At 38.0% G+C, this 26,277-nt stretch overlaps 1 protein-coding gene across 1 annotated transcript in view; it reads left to right on the forward strand.

Annotated features, from left to right (window-relative positions):
- The first annotated feature begins 395 nt into the window (after positions 1–395).
- The window catches only part of ANKFN1 (ankyrin repeat and fibronectin type III domain containing 1), a 64,123-nt gene continuing 38,241 nt past the window's right edge, over positions 396–26,277 (forward strand). Inside the window, exons 1-4 of the mRNA XM_019474229.1 lie at positions 396–581; positions 7,863–8,073; positions 12,623–12,817; positions 14,310–14,423. Coding sequence (XP_019329774.1) covers positions 396–581; positions 7,863–8,073; positions 12,623–12,817; positions 14,310–14,423 — 706 coding nt within the window. The remainder of the gene's footprint in view (positions 582–7,862; positions 8,074–12,622; positions 12,818–14,309; positions 14,424–26,277) is intronic.

Raw genomic sequence — 26,277 nt, forward strand, 5'->3', positions numbered from 1 at the left:
ATAGTAACATTTACATTTGGGTGTCATTTTTCTGACACCTGTATTACCACAACTCACTCTGTCAAAAGGCCATTTCCCTCATTAAACAAAACCCCTTCTCCTTATACAAATTAGCAAATAGTTCTGAAGTGGTCTGTTTTATTTTTCCATCCTTAATTCTCCCTCCCCATAGATATTCATGGGACTAATTCCATAGAGAGCAATTTGGCTTTTAAAAAGCCCAAAAATGTGCTTCTGAGTGTTCAAAAACTGTGTGTGAAAGTGATTTTTGCCATAGAAGTCTTGCAATGTACCATGTATGGTATTCCAATGATACAGTTCTGATCAATGATGTTAGTGTAGCAAAACCTTGTTAAATAGCTGTTGTTTTTTCTTCTAGAAACTACTAGCTGAAAATGACACAGCAAATGCATAACTTAAGTCTCCTTCAGACTAAAAAGAACAGTGTGCCATCCTCTCCAAATGCTGCAAAGCGGTTATATCGGAACCTGTCAGAGAAGTTTAAGGGGAGTCATACATCCTTTGATGAAGCATATTTCAGAGCTCGATCTGACCGGCTCAGTCTCCGTAAGACCTCAACGGTAATTACTTGATATTTATCAAACTGCCAATTTACTGTCCTATTAATCTCTGTAATCAGTTTGCTTTTAATCTGTACAATTTTCATCATCTCACTTTGTCTGTTCCCTGACCAGTGCTGTACGTTCTTCCCAGACTTACCATTTATGATCCTGTGTCAAAATAAAGTCTGACCTTCTTGAAGGCTAAAGAAAAGCTACCTTACTCAAGTGATGATGCTTTATTTTAGGAGTAAGTTCTTAACTTGGCATTAATGGGACAAAAATGGATTCAGTATAAACACACAGGTGTTTCTCTTACAAGAAATGAAGAAAAAGTATTTTGAGAAAACTGAAGATGACCTTAATAGAAGTTCCCATTTTTCCAAACAACAGAGCAAGTGGAATTTACATGCTGTGACAGATACGTGCAAGGTTGTTCACAGACTGTGGTGATGGCCGCTAGATAAGACCATGGAAAAAGGAGATCACATATGAAGCAGGCTGGCCTGGGTACCCCACCCTAGTCGCAGAACACAGCCGAGCACTCTGGTGCCAGTACAGGAAAGCATATAAGCACCTGCTGGACTTAACGCTCATGAGTGCTCCTATTTATGCCAGTGCTGGTGAAATTACACAACCTCCAGCATATACATTTAGAAGAACAGACTGTGTCCCTGGAATAATAGCACAGTATAAGTTCAGTGCACAAACAGAATCTTTTATATTTGCTGGAGGAACATGAACCTGCTGTTGATATTGCCAAAAAAAAATAAATTCCCCTTTTCCATAAGTAGGAAGAACAGACACATCCTTCAACTTCTCTGAATTATTTTGAGGAAAAGAGTTCCTCTCCACTTCTGAAGAGCAATGACTTATGACAGTGTCTGTGAATGCGCCAGGAGACACCTCTTGGAACCATTACTCTGCTGCACTAAAACAGATGCTTAGCGCAGTGCAGGACTAAACTGTGAATACGGTTGGGCCAGATAATAAAAATGTTACACTTTGTCAGAAGAAAAAGCACACTCTAGACTCCTTTAACCCTCACAAATCTTTGTTACGTGTGAGCCAAGTTATATTAATCAATGCAAGAATTGAAAATTATTTTAAAATCAATTCAATGATCCTATCCCCTAGGATCACTCCTTTCTTGAAGTCAGAGGACCCACGCATGCCCCATGGAAGAGCTAAGCTAAAATTAACACTGTTGTGTCTCTTGTGAAGAAAGACTATGACGTGAAGGAAGCAGGGGATCATGGCTCCTTCCTCTCAGCTCTGCCAGAGCCAATAGATTTTGTTTTACAGAAGGAGAAGCCTTGAAACTCAAACAGGGCTTGATAGCTGGAGAACAGCCTTTGCATAGTAGCCAGCAGCTGTGCTTTTGAGGCGCAGTGGGTTTCCAGATGCTTTCAGTTTGTAGGGATCACTTGAATTTGGGCCTCTAAGTATGAACTGTGGGAAAAGATTCTTTAGATGAATTTTTTTAGCCACTATCTTTTCTTGCCTTTTTCTTTTCAATGGCAAGCTTGTGTGTGACTAAGCGAGTGAAAGAGGAGGATAAACTAGTGCTGGGGAGCATGTCAGAGCAGACTGATGTGTAGACTGAATGAATGCCAGTCTGTTAGCATATCTTCTGACCAGTGTTTCTCTAAAGATACACTTCAAGTTACATATTCCTTCAAATACGGGGTCTTCTGTCATACTTAACTAAAAAGAAGAGAAATGGCAAATGAACATAGCCCAAAGATTGAAGAGCAGTGTACTGCTTCTGAGGCTCAAGTCCTCTGCTATCCACAAAGCAAATTACAATCTCACTTCTCTCCCTTTTCAGTCCAGATTGGTCAGGCGGTGCGAGTGCCTATTCAATCAGTAATCGTAATTAGGAGACTCAATTTTACATTGTGAAGTGGATGGCGGCTTAATGGGATATAGACTTACTTGCGCTAACTTTGTTTCCCCCAACCCACTACACTGTCATGGGAGTGACATAGCTTTTGTCACTGCTGACCTACAGTGAGCATAGGTACCTCTAGGTATTACCAGCCTGGGGTCTGAGCTGGTGTCCACAATAGACAGCGAATAGACTCCCACCAAACTCAAAAGGCTTTGGGTCCCAGTCTATCTATTCTGCCTGTTGTTTTCACAGTTTTCCCTAGAAATAAATAGCAAGGAAACCATCAGTAAAGGAAGGGCTGGAAATATTCCAGGTCAAGTTGCTAGCTGATGTATTTTCTAATCATTGAGTTTCTGTGTTACAGAGCTAAGTCAATGACTAAAATCATGTCTCCAGACAAGTGAAAAACATTTGTTAGAATTTGTTTTCTTTCAGCTTTGGCTAGTGAAGAGTTTTCTTTCCATTCTCTCTTGCTGTGCAACACTTTCCATTCAGTAAATTGTTGTCTTGTTGCAGACATAGCAATGTCCCAAAATAGCTTTATTCTTGAACTCATGTTTATCAAAACAAGTCTTTGCAGAAACTACTTTAACGTTTTTTCCAACTCCAGTAGCACATAGTGGACTTTTTCAGTCAAACCTAGAGCAAATATCTTGAAAGGGGCACTTCATTTTAATTAAGCTTCATAAGATTGCATTTCTAAACACTCCAGCACTGAATCACTTACTGGAACATGGTTATTACTTACGGCAAAGCAATACTGTAGTCCTTTTCAGTATATACGTTTGTGCATCAGAGTAACACCTAAATAAATTAATCACATAGCACAGCTGTCTAGCTAATGATTAGAGGCTGCCGGACTGAGTCAAGCAAAAAGCAGGGTAAAAACTGCCCCCTAAACTTTACTTGATCACTTGTAAATGTGATTCAGTTTCTCTTTGAATTCAATGGTTTTGTCTTTTCAGAGCAGAAGAAAGTTATCTAGCGAATGTAAATGAAGGCAGAAACTGGAAGGCTCTTGTTAGTATTTGTGACAATACCAGCTGGAATAAAATTGAGCACATGGGTCTAAAGATACTACGTCTTACCCCTATTTGAATTTCTTGCCCCTGGGCTGCAGATGTCTTGAATAATGCTGCAATACTACAGTGTCTTTTACATAGAATATGATCAGATTTTTACAGAAAACTATATAATATTCAAATATATTTCTGTTTTCTGTGTGAAAGCAAATAGTTGGGGAAAAGTTGGTCAGGTATGTAGAATGTTTTTCTGGACTTGGAGAGCTGGGCTCGATGCAGACTTCCAAATGGGGCAATTTACTGGCATGGCTGAAAACATGGTAGATATTTTGCTGTTTCACCAGGATATTTTTTGACTGAAATAGATATAGCATGCTTAGATGCGCACTGCTATGTGGATGAGGGATGCATCCATGCCCAGTTAGAAAGGCCATATCACAGTTCCCATGTTTTTACACTCTTTGAAGTTACAAGACTTGCCAACACATTTCAGCGTATTGCTTGGGTCTGAATTGTTCATTTGGAAAACCTGATATTTGCAATTTGGTCTCATAATTGTTTGGATTGGATGAAGTAGCTTATAAAATTCATGCTCTGTTTCTTGTTTAAATTAGTGCAGCTTTTTCAATCAGATTTCTAATGAAATGAAGAAATAGAAATTTGTTTTTATTTTTTCCCTTTTGGTGAAACATTCTTGCTAACAGATTAGCTGGCAAGAGCGTTTATGAGGAATTAACTTAAGCATGTGCTTAGATTCTGTTCAGCAACTTACTTAAGGCCAATATTTCACAAATACTTTAGGTATTTAATTTGGCAAGCAAAAATCCAAAGATGCATTTTGAAAGGCATCTAGGCAGGTCTAAATCTTGATAACTGAATCCAAAAAATACAATTCAAATCAAAGTTCTTAAAATAATTCTACGATAATCATACAGGTAGGTAAAATCTGTTGTTAAAGGGTGTGTGTATATATTTGAAAAGGGCCAAATGCTTTTGTCAGCCATATCATTGGGTTAATTCCAGCTGTAATACTGAAGTTAGCCATCTTTTTTCATTATATAACAGGGATTTTTTGGTTTTATATAACGCAAAAAACTCCTGAGATGTAGTACAAGATCTATTGAATTTCACACAAAATTGGAATTAAAGCCAAATAATGGTATTGAGCACTTAGGGTAGCACTCTACAAATGCTAACTCATTTAACTTTTATGCACATACATTAAGTCAATTAAAAGAGAATGACTGTTCTGATTTCAAAAAAGTAGAAAACCACGTATGTGCCCAGTGCCACAGAAGTGGAAATGTGAACCGAGAAATACCTAGTTTCCTGTCCTAATTGAGCACCACAAGCCTGTCATTGAGTAATATCATCAGCTGTACCTTTTTGTTCTGCTCTCAGACTGCTAGCCAGTGTTTCCTAAAATGAACTTAACTAAAAGAAATGGAAACTAATATAGTCATTCAGTTTACTTCAACCAATTACCTTTGTAGTAAGCTCTTTATGAAATTACTGTTAAATAAGTAGATTTTCCTAGCTGTGATCAGTTACAAGAGTAATATGATTTTGCTTGTTTTCTGATTGGATCAAAATGCAGATGCTTCTGAAGCTAATTACCCTTTATTTCCATAAACAACAGAATAGAGGAAGCTCCAAAATCAGTAGAAAAAGAATTTGAAACGGGTGTAAACTGTGATGAAATTAATGCTTTTTAGAAGGTTGATATATATTTTTGGAGAATTGGTAAATATATTTTGCATTTCTAATAATTTATATGAAAAAACAATCTATTTGTTCACGGTTCTGCATTCATAACAATGAAGTTTCAAAGAGTGAAGGAGCACAGCTTTTTTTTTTCCCTCTTTAGGTGGAACATCAATGATCTATTTGTGTTAATTTTGAGTACATTGCACAGTGACATACAGCTGTTAAATGCATATCATTGACTTGAGTGGGAGTTGATGACATATAGCATGTATCAGAATCATACCATTAATTAAAATATTTTGTAATTATAATTAAAATTAATTAAAATTCTTTTAATTTCTAGCTCGAGCACTTCATCCATTGAGGGTAGGGGCAAAACGCCAGAATAAGAGTAAGATCTCTGATTTCAGGATGATAAGGTGTTATATAAGCAAGACAGCAGATGTGTGGCGCTACTGGAATGAAAAGAACTGTTGCTGCACTGCAGTAAAAATTTCTGCCATTTTTAAGTTTTACCTTATAATAAAAGAAATATGTGCTGGCCTCTTTTCTAAAATTTTCTGGAGATGTGCCCTCTCTAGTGACAGTATATGTCCTTAAAGACAATTTTTTGCCTTGAACAGAGGGCTGGATAAAGAATGATAAATCTAGCTGCTTACCATTCAACTGTTCCTTTTTCTGAGATTTTCTCTTGCACCTAACACTGAAGTATGATCTAAGTATTTGATAATGAAATTAAATCTGAATCTTACAACCTAGAGAAGAATCTGAAAACAAGAATTTGACAGAGACCCATTTTGATGAAGCATTTAAGTAGTGTCTTTTATTCTGCATGGAAATCTACAGAAAAAATATTTCTCTAGCATGACCTATCTTTTATACTTAAGTGTCTAAAAGGTAGATTCCCAAGTTGGCACTAGTCTCCTAGATTTGCTTTATTGCTGCATAGTTCATCTCATCCTTAGATAGTCGTCTAATGTATCTCATTTCTCTATATTGACAATTTTGGGTAAAGATCATCTAATGTACATCTGTCGTCTTTTTCTGCTGATCCCTAATATTTAGCATAGGTGGGGTCCATATTAAAACTCTAAGATAACATTATCTTTGCAATTTCTTAGTGTGGTACCAATACTTCACATGCAAAACAGTAGACCAGAAGATCTCTGTCAGGCCTGAGAATTTCTGAAGACACTGTTAACTTCAAGCACAACTGAAAAAAACTTGCAGAACTGATCAAATTCCAAAGTGTAGCTGTGGACTCTGGTTTTCAGAACTGCTTGCAAACCATTAGTCTTTGCGTTTTAGGAGGAGACAGAAGATGTTCCAGCAGATCAGTGCTCTTTCAGAAAGTGTTGTTTCACTGAGATCAAAACTTGGACAAGGATATTCCAAATAAAACTACATCAATTTAAAAAAGAAAAGTTTTGATGTGGCTGAAATGTTAATTTCTAATCACAGTAGAAGACGGTTTCAATTCAATATTTATTTCATATCATAAAGAATACATTATTATATAAGAATTTTCTCTGTGTTTCCTCCATGTGGGTTTCAGGACACAGGAAGCTAGTTTACATCATGTATCTGGGTTGCTTGCTCTCTTATGTATGCATTTCTTTAGTTTGCCCATTGGCAAAATATGTCTACGTAGATCTCAGCTCCTTTATGTGACCACATGCTGAGCCCTCCCTGCATAGCTGGGCCTCTTGCTTCTACTAATTCATTCCTGAGAGGGGAAAAAAACCTATTGGGTAATTATGGCAACGAGATGCTCGGAGACAATTTAAAGAATCTTGGCAAATAACACGTCATTACTGTAGGCTCCAGAAGGATGTTCTCATAACAGAAACCTGCAGGCCATGCTACTCTCCTGTACCTGCTACTCCCCAGCTCAATTAAGAAACTATAAGTTTCTTTGTATTATACCATTCTTTTATCTCCTTGACATTGATAAGCAAAAGGTTCAGTGGTTCTCCCTGCTTGAGAGTCGGTGCCATGTATGTTCTTGGTTTTGGCTGCTTGTGTTCTCTGCTCTTCAGACACATCACTTTCTGGACATGCACACTGGACAGTCAATCTTTTCAGTCTCATTTCTACTGCTTTATTTAAGGACTATACGTTTCAAAGCTGCTTCTAGTTACAAGTTAAATGCAAAAATATGAGCACCTAGAAATGACGGAAGTATTTGAATGAACAGTACCTATTACTAGCTCACACTGGAGCTGTGAAGATTTTTCTCCAGAATAGCTTGTTTGATTTGGATTTTGATCACCTGAGTTTGTAGATTTTTACTTTAAATTTTGAGTTTGAAAAACTCAGTAGTCCAAGACTCTGCCAAAATCATAGTCTTTCACCCAGCTTCACACTGAAAACATATAATATTGCTCATATAGTTTGATTATGGGACAGACGTCTAAATAAGTATGGGTTTGTTTTGTATGGGTTTGAATCTCACTTGAATCTTCCCACAGACCTGAAGCAAGTTCAAGCATACAAGTCCAGAGGCAGACCAAGCTCAGTTTTGCTGCAAGCAATTTCCATGTTTCTAGCTGAACCTAAGCTGGGGCTGGAGGATCAATATTTTATAGCAATCTCACAAAACACAAATTTTCTCAATTCATTTTTAAAACACTGACATTTGAAAAGTTCTACTGATTTTCTGTTTTTATTGATACACAGAATTTCCAGTGCAATGAAGCTATGTTTGAGGCCGTAGAACAGCAAGATCTGGATGCTGTTCAGATTCTTCTTTATCAATACACACTGGAGGAACTGGACCTGAACACACCAAACAGTGAGGGACTAACTCCTTTGGATATTGCCATTTTGACAAACAACGTCCCTATTGCTAGGACCCTTCTACACGTTGGGGCAAAGGAAAGCCCACACTGTAAGTAAAGAACACAATTTGAATTGACTTGGGTAATTGCCTGTAGAAGATTAGGTTTGCTGCTGTTTTGGGAAATTAATTACGTTACACACAAAAATGGATTGATTTTATCATAAAGATGATCATACCAGCAATAGTACCACAGTGCTGGTGGACGTTTGCAGCAATATCTGCTTGTTGAATGTGTGCTCAGTAGATCTTTTTTGTTCTCTATGTCAGATGCACCAACTGATGAATCAGATTGAGCTTGTAATGTGATTAACACTGGGGCAGCTGAGTTAATCTCAATACTGAGAAAAAAATCTTTAAAAATATGGAAACAGGGACTGAATGGGTGATTCAAAGATCATGGTCTGAAATATGGAGTTTGTCATCAAAAATGAAAAGGACGATGGGTTGTCTAGACTTTGGTTTATTTTTATTATCCTTTTGATTTTGGCTATGCTGCCTTCAGGAGACAGGTTGCGTTGAAATCTATCATTTCCATTGCCCACAGACTCCTCACTCCTAGTCTTCAAATGGCCTAAAATCCCACTTAAATGAGAATTTCAAAGTTCTACAGAACTAGAGAAAATCTAAACACAAACCAGACCTTCTCACTTTACTGGAATACCAATATTGCTTATAACTACATATTGTAGTTATAAAACTCCTTTGTATTCCTTCATGGGCATTTTTATTTGTGGGTTGGAGGGTGACTTACCAACCCAATTAATCAACTGTATACCATGACACAAACTCTGACGCCTTACTTGTGTCTAAAAATACACCAATGCATGCGAATTTGTTTTAAACTGTCAATGCCTATATTTAGGACATTCCCAGCAAGGCTATAATGAGACTGTGTTTGAGGGGTTCGGCCACTGCAGACTCTGCCATTAATTTGAAGTTAGTTAAATTAACAACATTTAGTGCTGGCATGTCAATCTCAGTGCTCCAGGAAATTGCACCTTGAGGCTACTAACATTGCCAGTTTTTTCACTGGAGAGTGTGTGTGCATGTGCGTGTGTGTGTTGAGTTTTTTTGCCAGACCCTCAGTGTTGGTACACCTTTATTGCTTTTCTATGTCCACAGCACTTACATTATCATTTATTCTGGCCTCCTTTAACCTTCCCTGGAGATTTTTGCATAGTGTAGCTGCTCAGTGAAAAGAGTTTTTTAGTTTTATATTTATTTGTTTATTTTTCTGTCATGGTTCATGACTGAGGCTTTAAAAAAAAGTGTGACAGCATTTAGAGTACATGATTGACTGCTGAAGCAACATTCATTAACCATGACAAATCTAGAGGAAAACACAGTCTTGAGTGTTCTAAACAGCAGTAAAAAAAGACTAAACTAATTTTTCATTGACCTCATCTGTAAATAAATGCAGTCCGATGGCGAGCAGGGGCAATCATAAATTAGTATTCATTTCCTGTAATTAATGCAAACATGCCTATGAACACAGAGAATATGAATATATAACCACCTCATTTCCATTTCAAAATATACCCACCAAATTTCCACTTCACTTATCTTGATTTTTAGTTTTTCTGATTGAAATAATAGATGAAGCATTCTCAATAAAAAGCAATCAATTGTTTGTTTTGGGGTTTTTTTACCTTAAGGGTTTACAGTTGCTACTTGAGAGCAAAATACAAAAAGTTACTTTCAGCACTCAAAACAAAGGTTCACAGCATCTTTGTATGTGACTTCATTCTTGTGGAACTGATAGCAGTCACTTTCTATTTTCTTTAGTCTTTCTGCTTTGCTTTCTGTACTTAACTAACCCTGTTAGAATGAAATCCATTCTGTTTGTATGATCTCAGGGCTACAAGAACATGATCCAGCACCCAGTGGGAGCATTTTCATTTCTCTATGGTGGGCAGTTGAGCAAGACTTCCCCAGGCTGAGTGGGAGGGGAGGGGATTCCAAGGTAAAATTCTGACTTACCCCAATTTTGGGACAGGACACAAGCATCTCTTAATCTGATTGGAAGTGTATAGGACAGATGCACAGATCTGGGAGACTGCAGGGTAAAGGAATTCCCCATTCCAAGTACACACAGAAAGCTTCCTACAGAGAAAACTCTTGCTCTTCTGCTATATTAGCCATAGTCATCCAGCTGAAATCTCATTATAGCCCCTAACCTAATGCTGTAAAAAAGAGGATCTGGAGGACAGACAGCTTCCATCTGTATCACCTGGATTTCTGCCTGGAATAGGAACAACAGCAGATAAAGCAATAGAAAGTAAAACTATGATCTTCATTTCCACATGGAGCTCAGACTGTATAAATCTCAACAGGAACCCAACATCTCTTAAACACAAAGTACGATCAGAGAGTACAGCATTTAAAATATTAATTTAGTTGGGGAGGATGCAAAGCCCACCGGGTTATCTTTTCAGTCACTCTTACTCATCATATACTCATGGTTTGGCTTGGCTTGTTCATGTGAACCCAAATAAAAATAAGATTAAAATTTCCAGTGGCTGATTGGACACATTACCAAGACCTGACAAGTGTGGATCAGAATCTTGATTGAACAGATAGAGCCAGATCCTTAGTGAGAACTTGAACCAATGCCAATTCTCAATCACCTGAAGTTCTGGCACATAAAATCTCCTTCCTCAGTCCTGTTGTGCTATCAGATGTGTTGCATGCTTATTGTAGGCATGGATCCAGGAAACCGTATCACCTTTGGCCTCCCAGTAAACAGGCAGTTCTGAGGATACCAGCAGATTCCAGTAAGCCTGGCCATATGTCTCTGATGTCCATATGAAGAATGATCAAACTTCAAGAAGGATGGCTTCAAGCCAGCTTCTGAAAGTGAAGTCTTAGAGACAAATATTCTTCAAAAACAACCTTTTGGATGTCAGAGGCATTGAGTAATTCTTTGCTCTCCTCCTGTGGCTTTAAAGATCCCATGGCACTTTTCGCATTAGTGTGTAGGGTTATTCTTAGACTCTGCTAAACTTCCATTGTGATATTGTTATGAGAGACAGAGGGCAAAAGTTAAAACGAGAGGTTCAGACTGGATAAAACAAGCACCTTTTTCACCATAAGGACAGTAAAGCAGTGGAACAGGTTGCCTAGAGTCGTTGTAAAGCCTCCATCCTGAGAAGTTTTCAAGACCAGACTGGGTAATGCCCTCAGTAACTTGGTCTGACCTCATAGCTGACCCTGTTTTGAACAAGAAGGTTGGACTAAAGGTCTTTTCCAATCCCATTTGTCCCATAATCCTATGATTCCAGTTTAGCAATAACACATTCATATGCGCAGACATCTTTGCTCATGTGGTGTTTTGATGTCAAAAACCTGTCAGAGTCTTGGTCCTTTATATGGTACAGTTTGATGTTTTCAGAAATGGCTACTGCTCCTGGCTTATGCAAATGGATGATCGGTGTGTCCTATGCAAGATTCATCCTGTTCCTGTAAAAACCTTAGGGAAAACAAGAGCCTGGCTGTCCCTACATAGCAACTCCCCATCATTGCTAAGAGTAGCTGCTTGTGCTAGGGCAGTGTTTTCTGTAAATAGGGGCTTTTTAAATTAAGAATATCTCAGCGCTCTTCTGCAAAAATACCAGACACCAGAGAAAAGTTTTTCTGTGATTTCAGAATTCCTTCTCTTGTACACTATTTCCTGCATATTGAACATCAGATCAGTGGTTGCATTTCTTTTCAGATTAAACACAAGTCCTATTTTCTAAACTGCAAATAGTTTGAACAATTTCAGGCTAAAAGCATTTCTGAAAATAGGGCTTGATTCACCACAGTTCACTGTATAATCAAGGGGCTGGTTTAGGGTAGTCTTGTGGACTTGGGCTAAAATCAAACCTATCTTAGTTTGTAACCTATGCGATCTTCATTTTCATCTTTATTAGAACATAGTAGTTCATACAGGCAATCTGAACTGCTAAACGTCAAATTAAAATTATTCTGAGCACTGGAGAAAAGCAAAATCTCCATGTGTCAAGCTGCTCGCTATCTGTCCAGTCTGTCAGAGGACCGATTAGATATTACATGGGCAAAACTGTGGCACAAAGAAAACCTGGAAAGAGATCCATCTATACCATCCATGGCCCTTAGGCACAAAACTCTCATTCTTAAGTTTGCCAATTAGATCTCTCTTTGCTTGTAGAGATTTATGTACTGTATGTGTTTATAACCAGTACAACCTTCTTTTTTTCTATGAAAGCTTATGATATTTTGGCAAAGTAGGGGTAGGATAGAAACCAAAAGCTTTATTATTTTAGTTCATTTTTAATATTCCACCAACTTAAAATATATATATGCAATTTCAGTCTAATTGAGACATTTTTAAACATATGAGAAACATTGGAAGATAAAATTTGCTCAATTTATTCATGTTGTTAATCCCATTTAAGTGGCCAGATCCTTAGGTGGTATAAATTGGCATGGTCTAATCCACTTGATGACAAGATAACTACTGGAAGACAGAGAGTGTTCAAGGATTTGACCTTACATGTGTTATACCGGAATGCATAAGGCCAGAATTTTGCCACATAAGTCTACCAAGCAATTACTTACTTTTCCCTTTTCTTGGTAGTTGTTAACATGGAAAGCAGGTCAGTGCATCTGAGTACATTGGTCCAGGAAGCACAGCAGCGAGTTACTGAATTGTCTGCACAAGTGATGAATGAAGGCCTTGGTACAGACAACACAGAAAAAGAGAAGCAACTAAAAGCATGGGAATGGAGATACAGGCTATACAAGCGCATGAAGGCAGGCTACGAGCATGCTAGTAAGTAGAAGAAAGTACTTGCAAAATCCAAGAAAAGAACTCTACAACTGAGAACACTCTGCCTTTGTGGAGCAAAGACGCTCTCGCTACCTGATCCTCACAGCACTGCTGCGAAGCAGACGAATGTTAGGGTGGGAAAACTGAGGCATACGACTAAATGGCCTTCCCAAGAATGAGAAGGAAATTGATGTTAGAACAATAGAGGACCAAATATCTGAGAGCAACAAGCACATAGCTTCTTTAGGAGTGGGCTGCATGAAATTGATGAGACCTCCAAACTCTTGGTTCAGGATCTAATGATTCTGTCCTGCTTATTTCTCTTCACATTTACTCCTGGATCTCATTTAATGTGCTCAGAGTTTAAAATAGGATGATTAGAAAAGAATATATGAATAGGGAGGAAGAGGGATGGGGACACTGACCTTTTTTCTGTTGTAATTTGATTTTTAAAAAAAAAGTGTATTCTGTTTTAGAAGAATGGAGTTGTTCTAAACATTTGATCAAACAATGGAATTTCATTTTACATATAAAAATTGTGAAAACTTAATCTTAATTTTGGCATCCACATATAATGTTTCATCAGCGTAGTCACAGATTGTGTCACTTTAAACAGTTGTACAAGTGAGACTGTACCCAAAGTAAATGTGAATTTGGGCCCACAGGAAGGAGTAAACAGGGCTGAATTGTTTCACATGTAGATCTTTTAGCTGTATCCTATTCAACGAAATACAATCATTGCCATTAATATTTTTACAACCATCTTTATATAAATGTACTTACAAATAATTTTCTCAGATTTATTGTATTCTAAGATTACTTCTCCAAGACAGATGTAGTGCTCCTTCTATTAGATACTAAATACAGGAAATACAGCAGTAGTGTAAGTTAATATAATGGTTTTTTAAATCAATCCCAGCAGTAAGTCATGACATTTTGTGTTTGATTTCTGAATTGAGTCTGATTGATATTCTGTGAATTAAGCTTTTTTTTTTTAAATTATGTTAGGCCTCAACTGACAACTGTATTTTGGAACTACTACACTGAAACATTTGTGGAATTTGCAACTTCTGAATCACAATAATGTAAAAATGTTTTCTGTTATTTGATAAATTTGAGTTTGTTAGTGAAACCATAAAGGTTTAATTAGCTCTTTGTGGTTTTGTCCTTTCTCTCTCCTCCTACCCACCCCAAGAGATTTATAGGGGCTTTTCATTGACATAATTAGCATGAATCTGTTTTATTGGGTTACATATATGCAGGAAGATATTTTTAACCGAAAGGAGCCAAAAACCATGATAGAAACAAATGGTGTCTGCAGGATATTGTTAGCAGGGGCACTAATTAAAATGCTCAAAAGGCAGAGAACACAAACACCTACAACCCAAAGCTCACAATTGCAGGGTGATTTTCAGTGGGTTCTTTGAAGACTCAGAAACATTGTTTGAATAGGATTTGTTGTGCTGAAGAGCTGATGTTTTCTCTTCTCTCCCAGGAGCCCCTGAGGCGCCAACCAATGTCTGTCTCATGGTAGAAAGCAGTACATCACTCACTGTCACCTTCCAAGAACCTCTGAGTGTCAACTCAGCTGTGGTGACCAAGTATAAAGGTATTGGATTTAGACATCTCTTTCATTTACCTTAACAATGTACAAAAATTTGAGAGCTAAATGACAAAGGTATTTATCTACAAGAGATTGTATTACAATGCTAGTAATGTTTGAATTTAATTATTTTCCCAGTAATAGCTGTAGAAGTGGAATTTTTTTAAAAGATTCCCCAAAGACAAAATTTTTATTTAAAAAAAAAAAAAAAAAAATTAACCAAAAGCTTTCGCCATGAGTGCTTTGAAGAAGTTTGCTTGACTCACTGTGGTTAGGACATCGGCTCAATGACTGGGTTGAGATGAGCAGTTATAAAACACAAGCTAACTTTTGGTGCCTGTGGGCTCCTGAAACCATGTGTATCCTTGTAAATGCCAAACCCACACCACCATTCCTTAAAGGAATGCCTCTGGAAGCTGAAACTTTTGGCAGAGGCATCATACAACCCAACTAATTAGCTATTCCAGGGCTGCCACATCATTCTTGGAAGAGCAATACATTTGGGGTGGCACCAGTTAGTTGCAAAGTGAAATGAATAGGAAAATGCTTCCATCTGAATAGCGCTGTTGAATAGAAATGGTTTTAAAACAGAATTTCTGTTCCACAGGAAATTCCAATATTTAAAAAACAAAAAAAGTTTTATTGAAGATTAGAACAAAAATGAGAAATTTTAAAATTTCCTGTTTAAAGGAACTTCCAGGTTTTCCAAAATGTTTGGAACAGTAAGTTCTTCAGTGTTAAGCGCAGCAATCCACAGCCTCCATCTTCCAGTGGGAGCCTGAGTCCTTCCACAGGTCAAGGGACTGAAAAGCACTGTTCTGAAGATCTGAGGCCGCCTTTGCCCAGCCCAGGGGAGTCAAGGAGTAGGAAGCCTGAAAGTCCTCTTAGTTATTTCCCACTGTGTCTCTCTTAATGTTTCCTGTTTTGTTTGTTTCTTTGTATTAATAATTAAAAATGCATTTGAGAGGTACTTGAACCTTGCATTTCCATACACATAGCAAGAACCATAATGGCTGTGTTGTGGGGCAGTCTATTTTCATGTTTCCATGTGTGGGTGTCACAGGGATTGCTTCAAGAGGAGAGATTCGGAAAGCCCCGGTCCATTGAGGGTCCAATAGCTCATGGAGCTCTTCTGAAGGTGGGACATGCTGGTGCACAGGCTCCACTGGCATCAAGCACAAGCACCCAAAGGACTGCATGAGTTTATTTTGGAAAAGGCAGATTCTCTCTTTCTTTCCTCCCCCTGCTTCTGGTCAGAGATTCCAGTCATCGCTGTCTATGCCCGGTAAAAAAATTTTTTACAGTGTAAGAAAAAAAACCGAACCTCCCAGACATCACTAAAGCCATCAGAGTGATTCCATTCCTGATAGCCTCAGTAGAAGGGTAAATTACTGTATTACACCTAGTCAGCTGTGCAGTGCTGCAGGAAGTGTGATTTTCAAAAACATCAAAGCCCTTTAGAAGCCTAAATCTAATTTTCAGCAATGGGTTGGGTTGCCAGGAAACTAAATTTCATTTAAGGGCTTCCTACTGCCTGATTTACTTGTGAAAATGATACTTGGGCTCCTAAAACACTTAAGTTCTCTTGAAAATATCAGCCTGCTCTTTATAATACACATATTTTAAACAACCCTGAAATATTGTCCACACTCTAATTATAATGATTGTTGATATTTTCACAGTAAAGAAAATTTGCAAATAGAATTGTTTTTTAAAAATAATTTTCTAAAGGTTGTAGTATTTTTCTCTTGTGTATTCCTTTGGGTTGAGTCTGTTTTGCACCATGTCAATTCGTCCGCTTTTTGGTAAGCACAACATTCAGAGAAATTTAATCCAACCTGACCTAACTTTCTAATCAGACTAGGTAGCACTGCCGTCGCATTTTGAATTACCCTCACTGGTGATCATTTTATGCTTTATCAAGTTGACAGTTAGTTTTGCCAGAATGTTCCTTTTAAATCCTTTATCCCAGGAGACTTGCATATTTATGGTTAGCTAAAAAGAAAGATCATTAATAGCTCCTTTTGGTGACTTTCGGGAATTAATTAAGCACTGGTTGTAGAATTGTTTATTACATTATGGAGTGAGATTCTTTGTGCTAGTTTGAGGGGTCATAAAATGAACCTTTCAAATGATCACTTGCAAGAATGATTAGAACCAGCTAGCAATTACTAGCCCTGAAAGGAGAGCTTGATAACATTGTGTGAGGATCTTTTTAGTCAGATATATAAACCTCCTATCCAGAAAACCATCTAAGCGTTTTGCTAATTCAGGGACAAAAATAAGCTGTTGGGGTTTCTTCCCCTCAATACTTTACCATTTCTTTTTCTAAGCAAATTAAAATTCAGGAGCATTTGCAGCAGTGTTTAGGGAATACCTGCTCATTAACAGAAGCTAATAATGTTCTTTTCTCCAGACCTGAATTATAGGGGATAAAAACTGACATCACTTCTGTTCAGTTTAGTTTAGTTCCCTAAAAACATTGAGAAACTGCCAATTCCTTTTTTCTGTGTCATCTTTTTTTTTTTTGTAACATATTTTTCTGAAGCTTTATTTGCCCAAATGTCATTTAGAAACCGGGCTTGGAACATTATCTAACTGTCTGCTATTTTCCTGTGTGTGATCTTTTCCCTTGTTAGCTGTATAACTTACAAATAATAATACAGGAGAATAATACTTTGCACTCACTCTCTAACCACTAAAACCATCTCACTTCATTAGGAGATTTAATTTTAACCACACACGGTGAATGGGTATTGACTTTGGTGTCCCAGCTGGATGGCAGTTCAGTGACTGCATTCTGTTGAGCCACTGCTTTAAGGAGCCAGAGTATTCTTTACTTCCTCTCCTGGATTGTTGTTTAATGTTGCAGGCACCATCCTAATGGCTCCCTTCAGTTTCCCTCCAGAGAAGGCTACAGCATGGTGGTGGCTGACGTGAAATGATTCCTATGTATATTGTAACTTAGTAAAGTGTTTTGAGGCTGGAAGCAGACAGGCATGACATAAATCAATAATAATAGTAATAATCTGCTCCATGCTAGAGAAAGATTCAAAGCCAGAGACACCTCACCCCAGCCAGTTTTAGGAAGGATGTGAAGCATCACTGTAATATTGAGAAGAAAAACCCCTGCCTTTGGCTAATCATGCCCTACGGCCAAACTTCACATCCCGTCGTGGAAGTACTGAAGACCTGCTTTAGTTTTGCATCTTTGAAAACACAATCAAAACGTTCCACACTAATATACAAAATAACTTGCCACAGTTTGAAGCTAGGGTGAACCTTCTGTTTACACTGTCATATTGTTACTGCATGATGTATTTTTATCCTAGAGCTACACTACTGTAACTATCTTGATGCAAAAAATCCCAGCAGCAACATAATCCAGATAGGCACCACTTGACTCCTAGGAACAGTCCCAATAGAGCCGAGTGGTAGGGCTTTTAAGAACTGTTGTCTTTCACTAATTAACCTTCCTAGGGTTCACATGTTCCACACATACATGTAAAGAAAGCAGGTTTTTTAAAGAACAAATTATAAGTAATGGTAAGTAATTTTGTTGCGCTTATTTTCTGTGCATTTTAAACCTGATTATTATTTTGCTTTTACGGTGAATAAGTACAGGTAAACCTCCTCTTATTGCATAATTTTTTTTCATCCATTTTGCATCAGAAGTAGTATAGCAAAAGTAACAATGCTATTATCCCCAAGTATAGGATGAGGAAGAAAAATGGACATAGCACTGATCATTACCTACTGGAAAGGATCACTATGCAATGGAAAATCTCCGTTTATATTTTATTTACAATCTTTAAACAAACATCTATATTCCCTTTTGGAGAAAAAATGAAACAGCTTGTATAACCAAAGTTGAGCTAATTTATTTAAGAGCCTGGAACTATTTATGTTTGAAGAGAGAGGAAGAGAGAAAAAAATCTGAGCCATGTTTGATGTAGCAAACAGAGCTGATCTTCTCTCTGTTTGGATGTAGCCATGGACTTGGATGCCAAGTTATTTTCCAGATAGCGATGCTAAGCTAGGCCACTTTAACCCTTGTTACCTTTTTGTTTAGTTTGTTATTTTAGCAGAATATTTCATGTTTGTCAGGACTGCCCAGCTGCCTTCTAGGATTTCTGTTGGATGGAGAGAAGATTTTTTTATTTTCTATGTCAGTGTAGCTCTTAAAAAAAACAAACCAGCACCACGTCAGCTTAGATCAGGAAAGAAAGAGTTATGTCTTGCTTAAATTCTGACAAAAAGTCACTCCCTGCCTCCCTTCTTCCAAAGCAATTTGTGGTTCGTTTCAGAATTTTTTGCATGAGAATAATTTAAATTGTCTTTAAATCACTGGTTCAGTCCTAGCTAGATATGCAGTAGCCACAGTATGTTGCTATCGCATGGCTGCATGAAATGGGGTGGTTATAGGCAATACCTTTGTCCAGGAGAGGCTGATGCAATTTGGTGTTATCATTGGAAGTCTCAACTAAAGGATGAACGGAGCTGCCTTTTCATTAAGGGTCAGTACCTGAAATCATGGGATAAGAAAGCCTGCCAGGTTGGGCCTGTATGATATATATTCTGCAGCTCAAAAAAACATCTGTGTTTGAGATTCTCAGTTGACATCTCACTGTGCCAATGGAAATTTTTCATTGAAAATTTCAGTGTGAAAAACCTCAAAGATTTTACAAAAACTATCTACAAATTTTGTGTGATTCTGCATGTTTTACTCTTGGGGTAGTCCTTTCACAACCAAATAAGCTTATCATTTTGCATGGCCTTCTGCTCGTCCCTGTGAGCACGTACAAACAGCATATACCATATGTTTTGTAATTATGTATTTGACTTGTCTATCAATAGTTGACTTGCCATGTTTGATCAAGTTTGGATTTGTTCCATAGCAGGCTTCCTGCAGTGATCCTTCTAGTACTGTACAGTGGGCTTGACTCCAGACAGATTTGGCTAGTCTAATAGGTAGAGCTTACACAAAGACCTAAATACATCTCCAGCTTTTTTCCCCACTTTGGTGGCAACTAACTGTTCACATAGCAGTGTCAGAGTAGAAAACAGCAAGCCTGCGCTTTCTTTGATTTCTAGAAGAACCCTGGTTATGGAAATGAATGCTTATAGAAGTGAATCGTAGGTATGAAAATGTGGTGCTTTAATATTAATACCTATGCATCTTTCTAAAGTAGATGCTATGTCACTGCTTGATCGTGTTCCAGTCTATAGTGGAATTAAGTAGCATTCTGCATTCAACTTGATCTTGAAACCCTTTGCACTTATTATTCAAAGTTTCTTTGTATGTTGTGAAACTCATTCTTTCTTTCCCCAAAACAGTTCTTACTCCATAAAAAGGAAAGAGAGTACATTTCTTAGTAAGACATTTGAATTCATCCTGCTGAATAGGTGTGGTCTGATATTTTTTACAGTAGTTCATTTATGGCATTTTATTAGGTCTCCTGGGCGCTTTATTTGCACATTACATTTTGGTAGCTAACAGGACTGTGCAATTTGACTTCTATTTTTATGCCTAGCAAGTACAGAAATGTATAAATGTTAAAACAAACCTTTCTATTTCTAGCTCCTGTCAATGTCTGTAGTATGTGTTGGACTTAACATAAAATTTAAGAACTTCTATTTTTTAAGTTTGCTATGTATTTAAAACTACCTTTGAACATGGATCATATTAAGTGATGGTGTAATTAACTAATGTAGTTGATCAGACACCGGTTACTCAATTCAATCATTCTTTCCTCCTGCTCTGTGTTTTACAAGGATTTTGAACAGCAGCTCAAGATGAATGGCTATGAGAAAACCCAGACATACAGGCTCTGGTTTTGTCTGCCTTTGGTGTCTAAGAAAAAAGGCTCATATCATGATGTTGCTGAATTTTAGACATTGCTTTACCTTTTACATTTGCTTTGACTTACCAAAATTAGTAAGTATTTTTAAAAATTATTTGCACGTGGCTAAGTGTTATAGCTTCCAGTTCATAGGTTTTGCATAGAAGAGGTGAATTTCTTATAGTCAGTGGTAGGACTGGAACTCAAGACCTTCAGCTTCCATCTTGAAGGAGGTTCCTGATTTAGCAGATCTTTTGATTCATGGGTTTGGGAATGCCTCTTCACTGGAGACTTAAACAAAACCAGAATGTCTTCAAAGGGATTGTGGCAAAGTTTCCCTGCTCACCGCTTTGTCTGAAGTCTTCTCTGGTCCATCATGGACTTTTCTGGACCATTTACAAGCATAAACGGTCTAAAACATAGCCAGTTTGCCCCTCCAACCAAACCCTGATACTGCTCTAGTAATTAGATCTGACCCACCGAACTAATAAATGAATGTAAATTTGGAATCAGGCCTTTGGATCTGCTTCAAGCTCTTACCTCATGTATTGAGCATAAATTGCAGGGTTTACTGTTTTCATGCATGAGTGCCCAATTAGTTCATGCATGAACACCCAATCAATTTATGCATGAGCACCCAGTCAGCTCGTGCATGAGCACCCATTTAATTTACTAATGAACGCCCAGCTGGTTCACACGAGTGCCCTATTGACTCATGTCTGAGCACCCAATGAGTTCACGCATGAGCACCCACTTAGCTCACGCCTGAGTACTGTGTTGGGCATATATGGCAGGTTTCAGTACCAGGAGCCACAGGTGTGGGAGGAGGTCAGGAGATGCCGGGTGCTGGTCACAACTGGCCCAGCTAGCTCTAAATGCGATGGAAAACCCCATCGCTGAGTGTAACCCCATAGTGGAGACAAAGGAAGCTGACAGTAGGAAAGGGGGAGGATAGGTGTTTGGCTTAAGTTGAGCCTGGGAAAGGCAGTGGAAAGGTGTTCACTTAAATGTTTGTTTAATTGTTTTCTTTCTTCTCACTCCAAATGAGTGGTTAGAAGTTTGTGTTAATTGACAATAAATTAAATGAAGTAAAAATTCCCCAAATCAGGACTGTTTTGCCTGCAACACCTGGCTGCAGTGCTAGGGAAAGGTGAAAGCCCTTTAAGTTACTGTAGGGATTAGTTTATAAAGAAACAAAAGCCTTAAATATAATTAATTAGCATCTATGCAGCTAAGTCCCTCTTTAAAAATATATTACAGGAGAACCAGAGGAAAAGCAGTGGAATCCCATTAAACAGATTACTTGAAAATTAGCATTTGTGTATTTACTTTCTTTGTTAACAGTGCTGTGCAGTGTTCTGCTTTGTCTTGTACATTGTGATAGACTACTTTTTTGTTTGCATTTTCCCAACTGCTCATTATTAATTAGATTCTAATGTATTATGTTTTGGGAAGAAGCTGAGCTTAACCCATGTGTGCTTCACACAAATGAGTAGTCCTTATGTTCATAAGCTTCCCCACCGGCTTTGGTTACATAGATTACATGAGTAAAATGTACCCACAGGGAGTGGAAATTCACAGAATCGGAGCCAAGCCTGTTATACCTTTCTAGGATGTGAAGCCTTTGCATAAGAACCCCATTTATTCTCCAATCCCTTTTCAGAGTTCTAACGCGTATTTTCTCCCACTTTTCTTTCCACAGCCAGAGTGGGATATGTTTGTCATTGCAGGACTGACACAAATCTTGGCTGTTACTATAATCCATTGTAGCTTTTTAACCACTGGCCCACATTGGAAGGCAATATGCACCCACATGGCACACTTTCTTAGTTATTTATAAAATGTTAGTAAGAAATGTCATTTTCACTAACAGAAAGGAAAAAGTTCCTTCTGGAACTGGAATAGCTGACCTTATTACAAATGGATAAAGAATTGTTAGTACTTAAAAAACACTAATTAAAATACTTGAGAAAAAACAGTCAATTTTTTTTATTTTCTCTTGGTGAGAATTTTATTAAAATGCAATAAAAATAGTATCTTATAAATCATTTATATAATGTGGATTTGCTATAAGATGAACTAGTGAAACCATGATCAAGCAAAGATGTGTCTTTGGCACCCAGCCTGCTGGTCTTAATGCTTCCCATAAACATCAAGACATAAAATAGAGTATTCTGACCTGGGTCAAAGGAACATCCAGAAACAGGGCCACAAGAAAGGTTATTTAACATCACCGGTTATTATTAGCAGGCGTAAAAGGTAAAGGAGCCCACAGCTGTTTGGGAGGAAGCTTTACTGCAAATAAAGTATTTGATTATTAAAAAAATTCTCTGAAACAAGTATCACAAAGATTTATAGCCACCGAAGTTTCAAATGAAGATGTGCTCTCTAGGAATAGTCTAGGAATGCTGCTCTTGGTACTGTTCTGATTGTTGTTCTGATGAGGCCCTTAAACCCACCTGTAGCTCTTTCACACTAAAACACAGCAGTGCTTTATTTACTTCAGGTGGACACAGTGCTGTTTGTTTGCATCTTTTTCATTCCTCTTCAGCCTTATTGATGAGTAGTACTCATCAATACAGTACATCAGATGTACTCTGACCCAGTACAGAGCCTTGAATAAGTTTACAGAAATAACTGAAATAATAGATAAGATCCAAAATAATGAACACTAGTATATAGAGCAGTTAGGAGCTCAGGTTTTAATTTAAGTAGTACCTAGAAATCCTAGTCCCAGGCCATGACTACACTGTTTTAACTTCTGTGTTTGCACAGAAATATGCCTAAGTCCCTTAGGCATTGTAGTAAATCCCAGTTAGAGTCCCTAAACAAACAAATGAAAAGTTCACCTGTCCCTTCTGTAAATGCTGTGGCTCGTATCATATTGTCCCTGTCTACACTCTTATTGAGCAGAATGCAACCAGTTCCAGATGTTCTAAGTTAGTGTGCATTTATGGATGGATTATACCCTTCATGCAAAAAACCAAATCCATGGGAACAAATACAAACTCCTCAGTGCCAAACATTTGTTTTTTCCTAATGGAAGCATTCTGCTGGGATCCCTTTAAGTAATCCCTACAGCTGGTATGACTTGTCTTTCTCCTATCATTCTTTGGAGAATTTCTAAACATGAGAGAGGCATGAACAGAGCCTGAACCCAAATCTGCAAAAATTGGGTTCCTTTCTTAATTCAGGCTGGGAAGAACAGTTCAAGGCAGCTAGGAGGAGCTGACCAAATACTGCAAACAATGTTCTCCATCTGAGCTGGTGATGCTGTCTACACCAACAAACTGATTCCTGCTTTTCACTAGTGTTCAATTCTCTTCACTTGTGTTATACTTCTAAATATTTGTTTAGGTACTTTCGTCCTGATTTTATTCACACAAATGGCAGTGTTCAATATCCTTAAATCAAGCCGCTAAGATACTGTGAGTGTAAATTATTAAAATTATATCACAAAGATCAGCAGGCAGAAAAAGATGGTGTGAAGTGGTTTCTGGTGTTAGTGCTCTCTTCCAGTTTTACGTTTCAAAGGAAGCTATTGAACAATGCAATTGTTTGTTTGGAGGCCCTTGGAAACACAAGCTAAGATCACAGTGTCCTTCAGCCTAGGCCCTGAACATGGGGAGGAAGGGAAGGAGAGACAATCTTTGCTGCCTAAGTCTGGGTTAAAAGCCATAGCGGCATAATGCTTTGCCCAAGGTCACACAGCAAGTCACCAGCAAATACAAGAATAAAACTCAGAATCCCAGCTCTGTACACTGTTCTGTAGACCCCATCAACTTAGCAACAGAACTCATGTCGCTCTGTCTAAATAATCTACTCAGCAATTCAGTGAGTAATTTAAGTGTAAGCAAAAACAAATGCCAAGAGAAGTGACAAATTCTACTGTGACTCAGGCTATTTACTTGACTCAGGAGAAGGTGCTTTCCTGAATGAATCTACAATAGGGTCAGGAGGTGTTTTGTGCCTTCACTTTGTCTCTTGTCTGTCCGTCAATCTCTCTGATAAGCTGTTTAAGGCATGCTCAGTATAACTGAAAGATAGCGCGTGGAAAAGAAACAGGTGAAAATAAACTTCTCCCTTTATTTTAAAGTGCATGAATTGAGTATTAAAAAAAAAAAAAAAAACTTGGCCACAAGTAAGTTACATAACTTAAGCCAGTCTAAAATTATGTGCCAGCAATTTACATGAGTTTTATGTAACTGTTTATACTGCTGTTTATTTAAAAATTACTACTTATCTTGGCGACCGCAGCAACACATCGTGCATTTGCTAGCTCTGGAATACAGGGCACCTTCATTAAAACACATAGTCACCAATATATTAAACACACAAAAAAACCCTGCTCTGACATAACGTGAAGTGTCAGATGGAAAGCCGCAACAGCAAAGACATTCAGCGTTCACGACAAAGCAGCCCTTTGGGGTGTTCAGAACAGGACTGGAACATGCTCCATCCTTAATTCACCCAACAGCTTTCAGGTCCTTTACAGCACAGTTGGTACAGTCTACAAGACCAGCTCTTGTTCCTGGGCTCTTATAAAGGACCCACTTCATCTTCAGGTTTTTATATTTGAGCATTTTCATATGCAACTTTTAAAGTGCTGAGGTTAGCTAGCCTTTTGTTCTTTCTTAAAGTCCCAAGTACTTTAGAGTTACACGAATGGTTGATAATTTTTGGCTACTACTGGAGCAGTCTCTCGCAGCACACTCTTTCAGAAAGTAGGCAAAGATTTAGCAAAATCTTCATGATGGGTTGCTCATGCACAAAGTTACATAATTTTTAGATCCAGGTTAATCACAAGGGTAAGACCATGGATGCGTAGGTTTGTATTGGTACCAGAAAGAGCTATATATATCCCACGTAGCCAGAAAGTGTGAGCAACACTGGCCTAATAAATGTAACATAGGTCATAGGAGTTTGTCCCTTGTTGTTTTGGGGCCTGATGAGTGAACAAGGTGCTCTACCTCTCCTTGCCTTCATTTTACCATCTGTAAAATAGGGACGCTGGTATTCACATCCTTCTAAAAGGTTTAAAACCCAATGAATGAGTATAGTAGAATATTATGTATTATTTTTAGATGACCATTATGGTAGAAAGCTGAAATCTGGCAATGTATAACAAGAGTTATAAACTTAAGTGATAAATTACTTAAGTTGATTTGCATTTCTTTATATCGTGTCATCCTCTTCTCACTTGAATCAGTAAAATCACGGGCCAAAAAAGTTTGTTAAAATCAAAAGTAAGCAAAAAATTCCAAAATTTGTTATGATTTTCTTTTTGAGTTTCTTTATGACAGATATCATGAGTCAGAGAAAAAAAATTTGTCAAAAATAGCAATGCTTCAGTGTATCCTGTTGATATGTTTTCAGTAGTACTTTGAAACAAGGGGAAAAAGAAGGCATTATTCCAACACAGCTGTTCAAAAAATATTTATTTTTCAGTTATGCAAATTTTAATTGAAACTGGGGGGACGGTTTTTTTCCAAATGTGAGGTTTTTAAATGTATATATTTGAAAACTGAATTTTGAGCAACTTTGTATACGCCATCTTGTTAGGTAAATATCCTTTAAAAGGGGGGTTCTCAATCGTAATGGTAACCATAACCTGATCCACAAGCTAATATCATATTCCTATGTTTTCAATTTCATGGGTCTCAGCCATCACAGGGTAAGCTAAAAGAACAAGTGCAAAATGCTGGCATTACTTGGCTGTGTAACGACAAGCACAGCTGAGCCTCAGCCTAGCAGCCAGTGAAGACTTGGCTGGTTGAGGGGATCAGAGGGGTACACAGCTCTCCTCAGTACCTCGTGAAAGGACTAGCAGACTCGGTCGCTCTCCCTAGTGAGTAGCTGTCCTTCAAGGGACTGGGAGATCACGGTGTCACCCAGCAAGTGGGTGAGGGTGTTTGCCCTGCACGTGGGGTTTCACTAACAACGTGACTTGGGGCAACAGTGTGCCCTAGAACATCAGAGCAAAGCTGTGATTTATTATTTCAAAACCCACTTCCTCA

This window comes from Aptenodytes forsteri, unplaced genomic scaffold, assembly GCF_000699145.1.
Source record: "Aptenodytes forsteri isolate BGI_AS27 unplaced genomic scaffold, ASM69914v1 Scaffold153, whole genome shotgun sequence".
Classification (NCBI taxonomy): Eukaryota; Metazoa; Chordata; class Aves; order Sphenisciformes; family Spheniscidae; genus Aptenodytes; species Aptenodytes forsteri.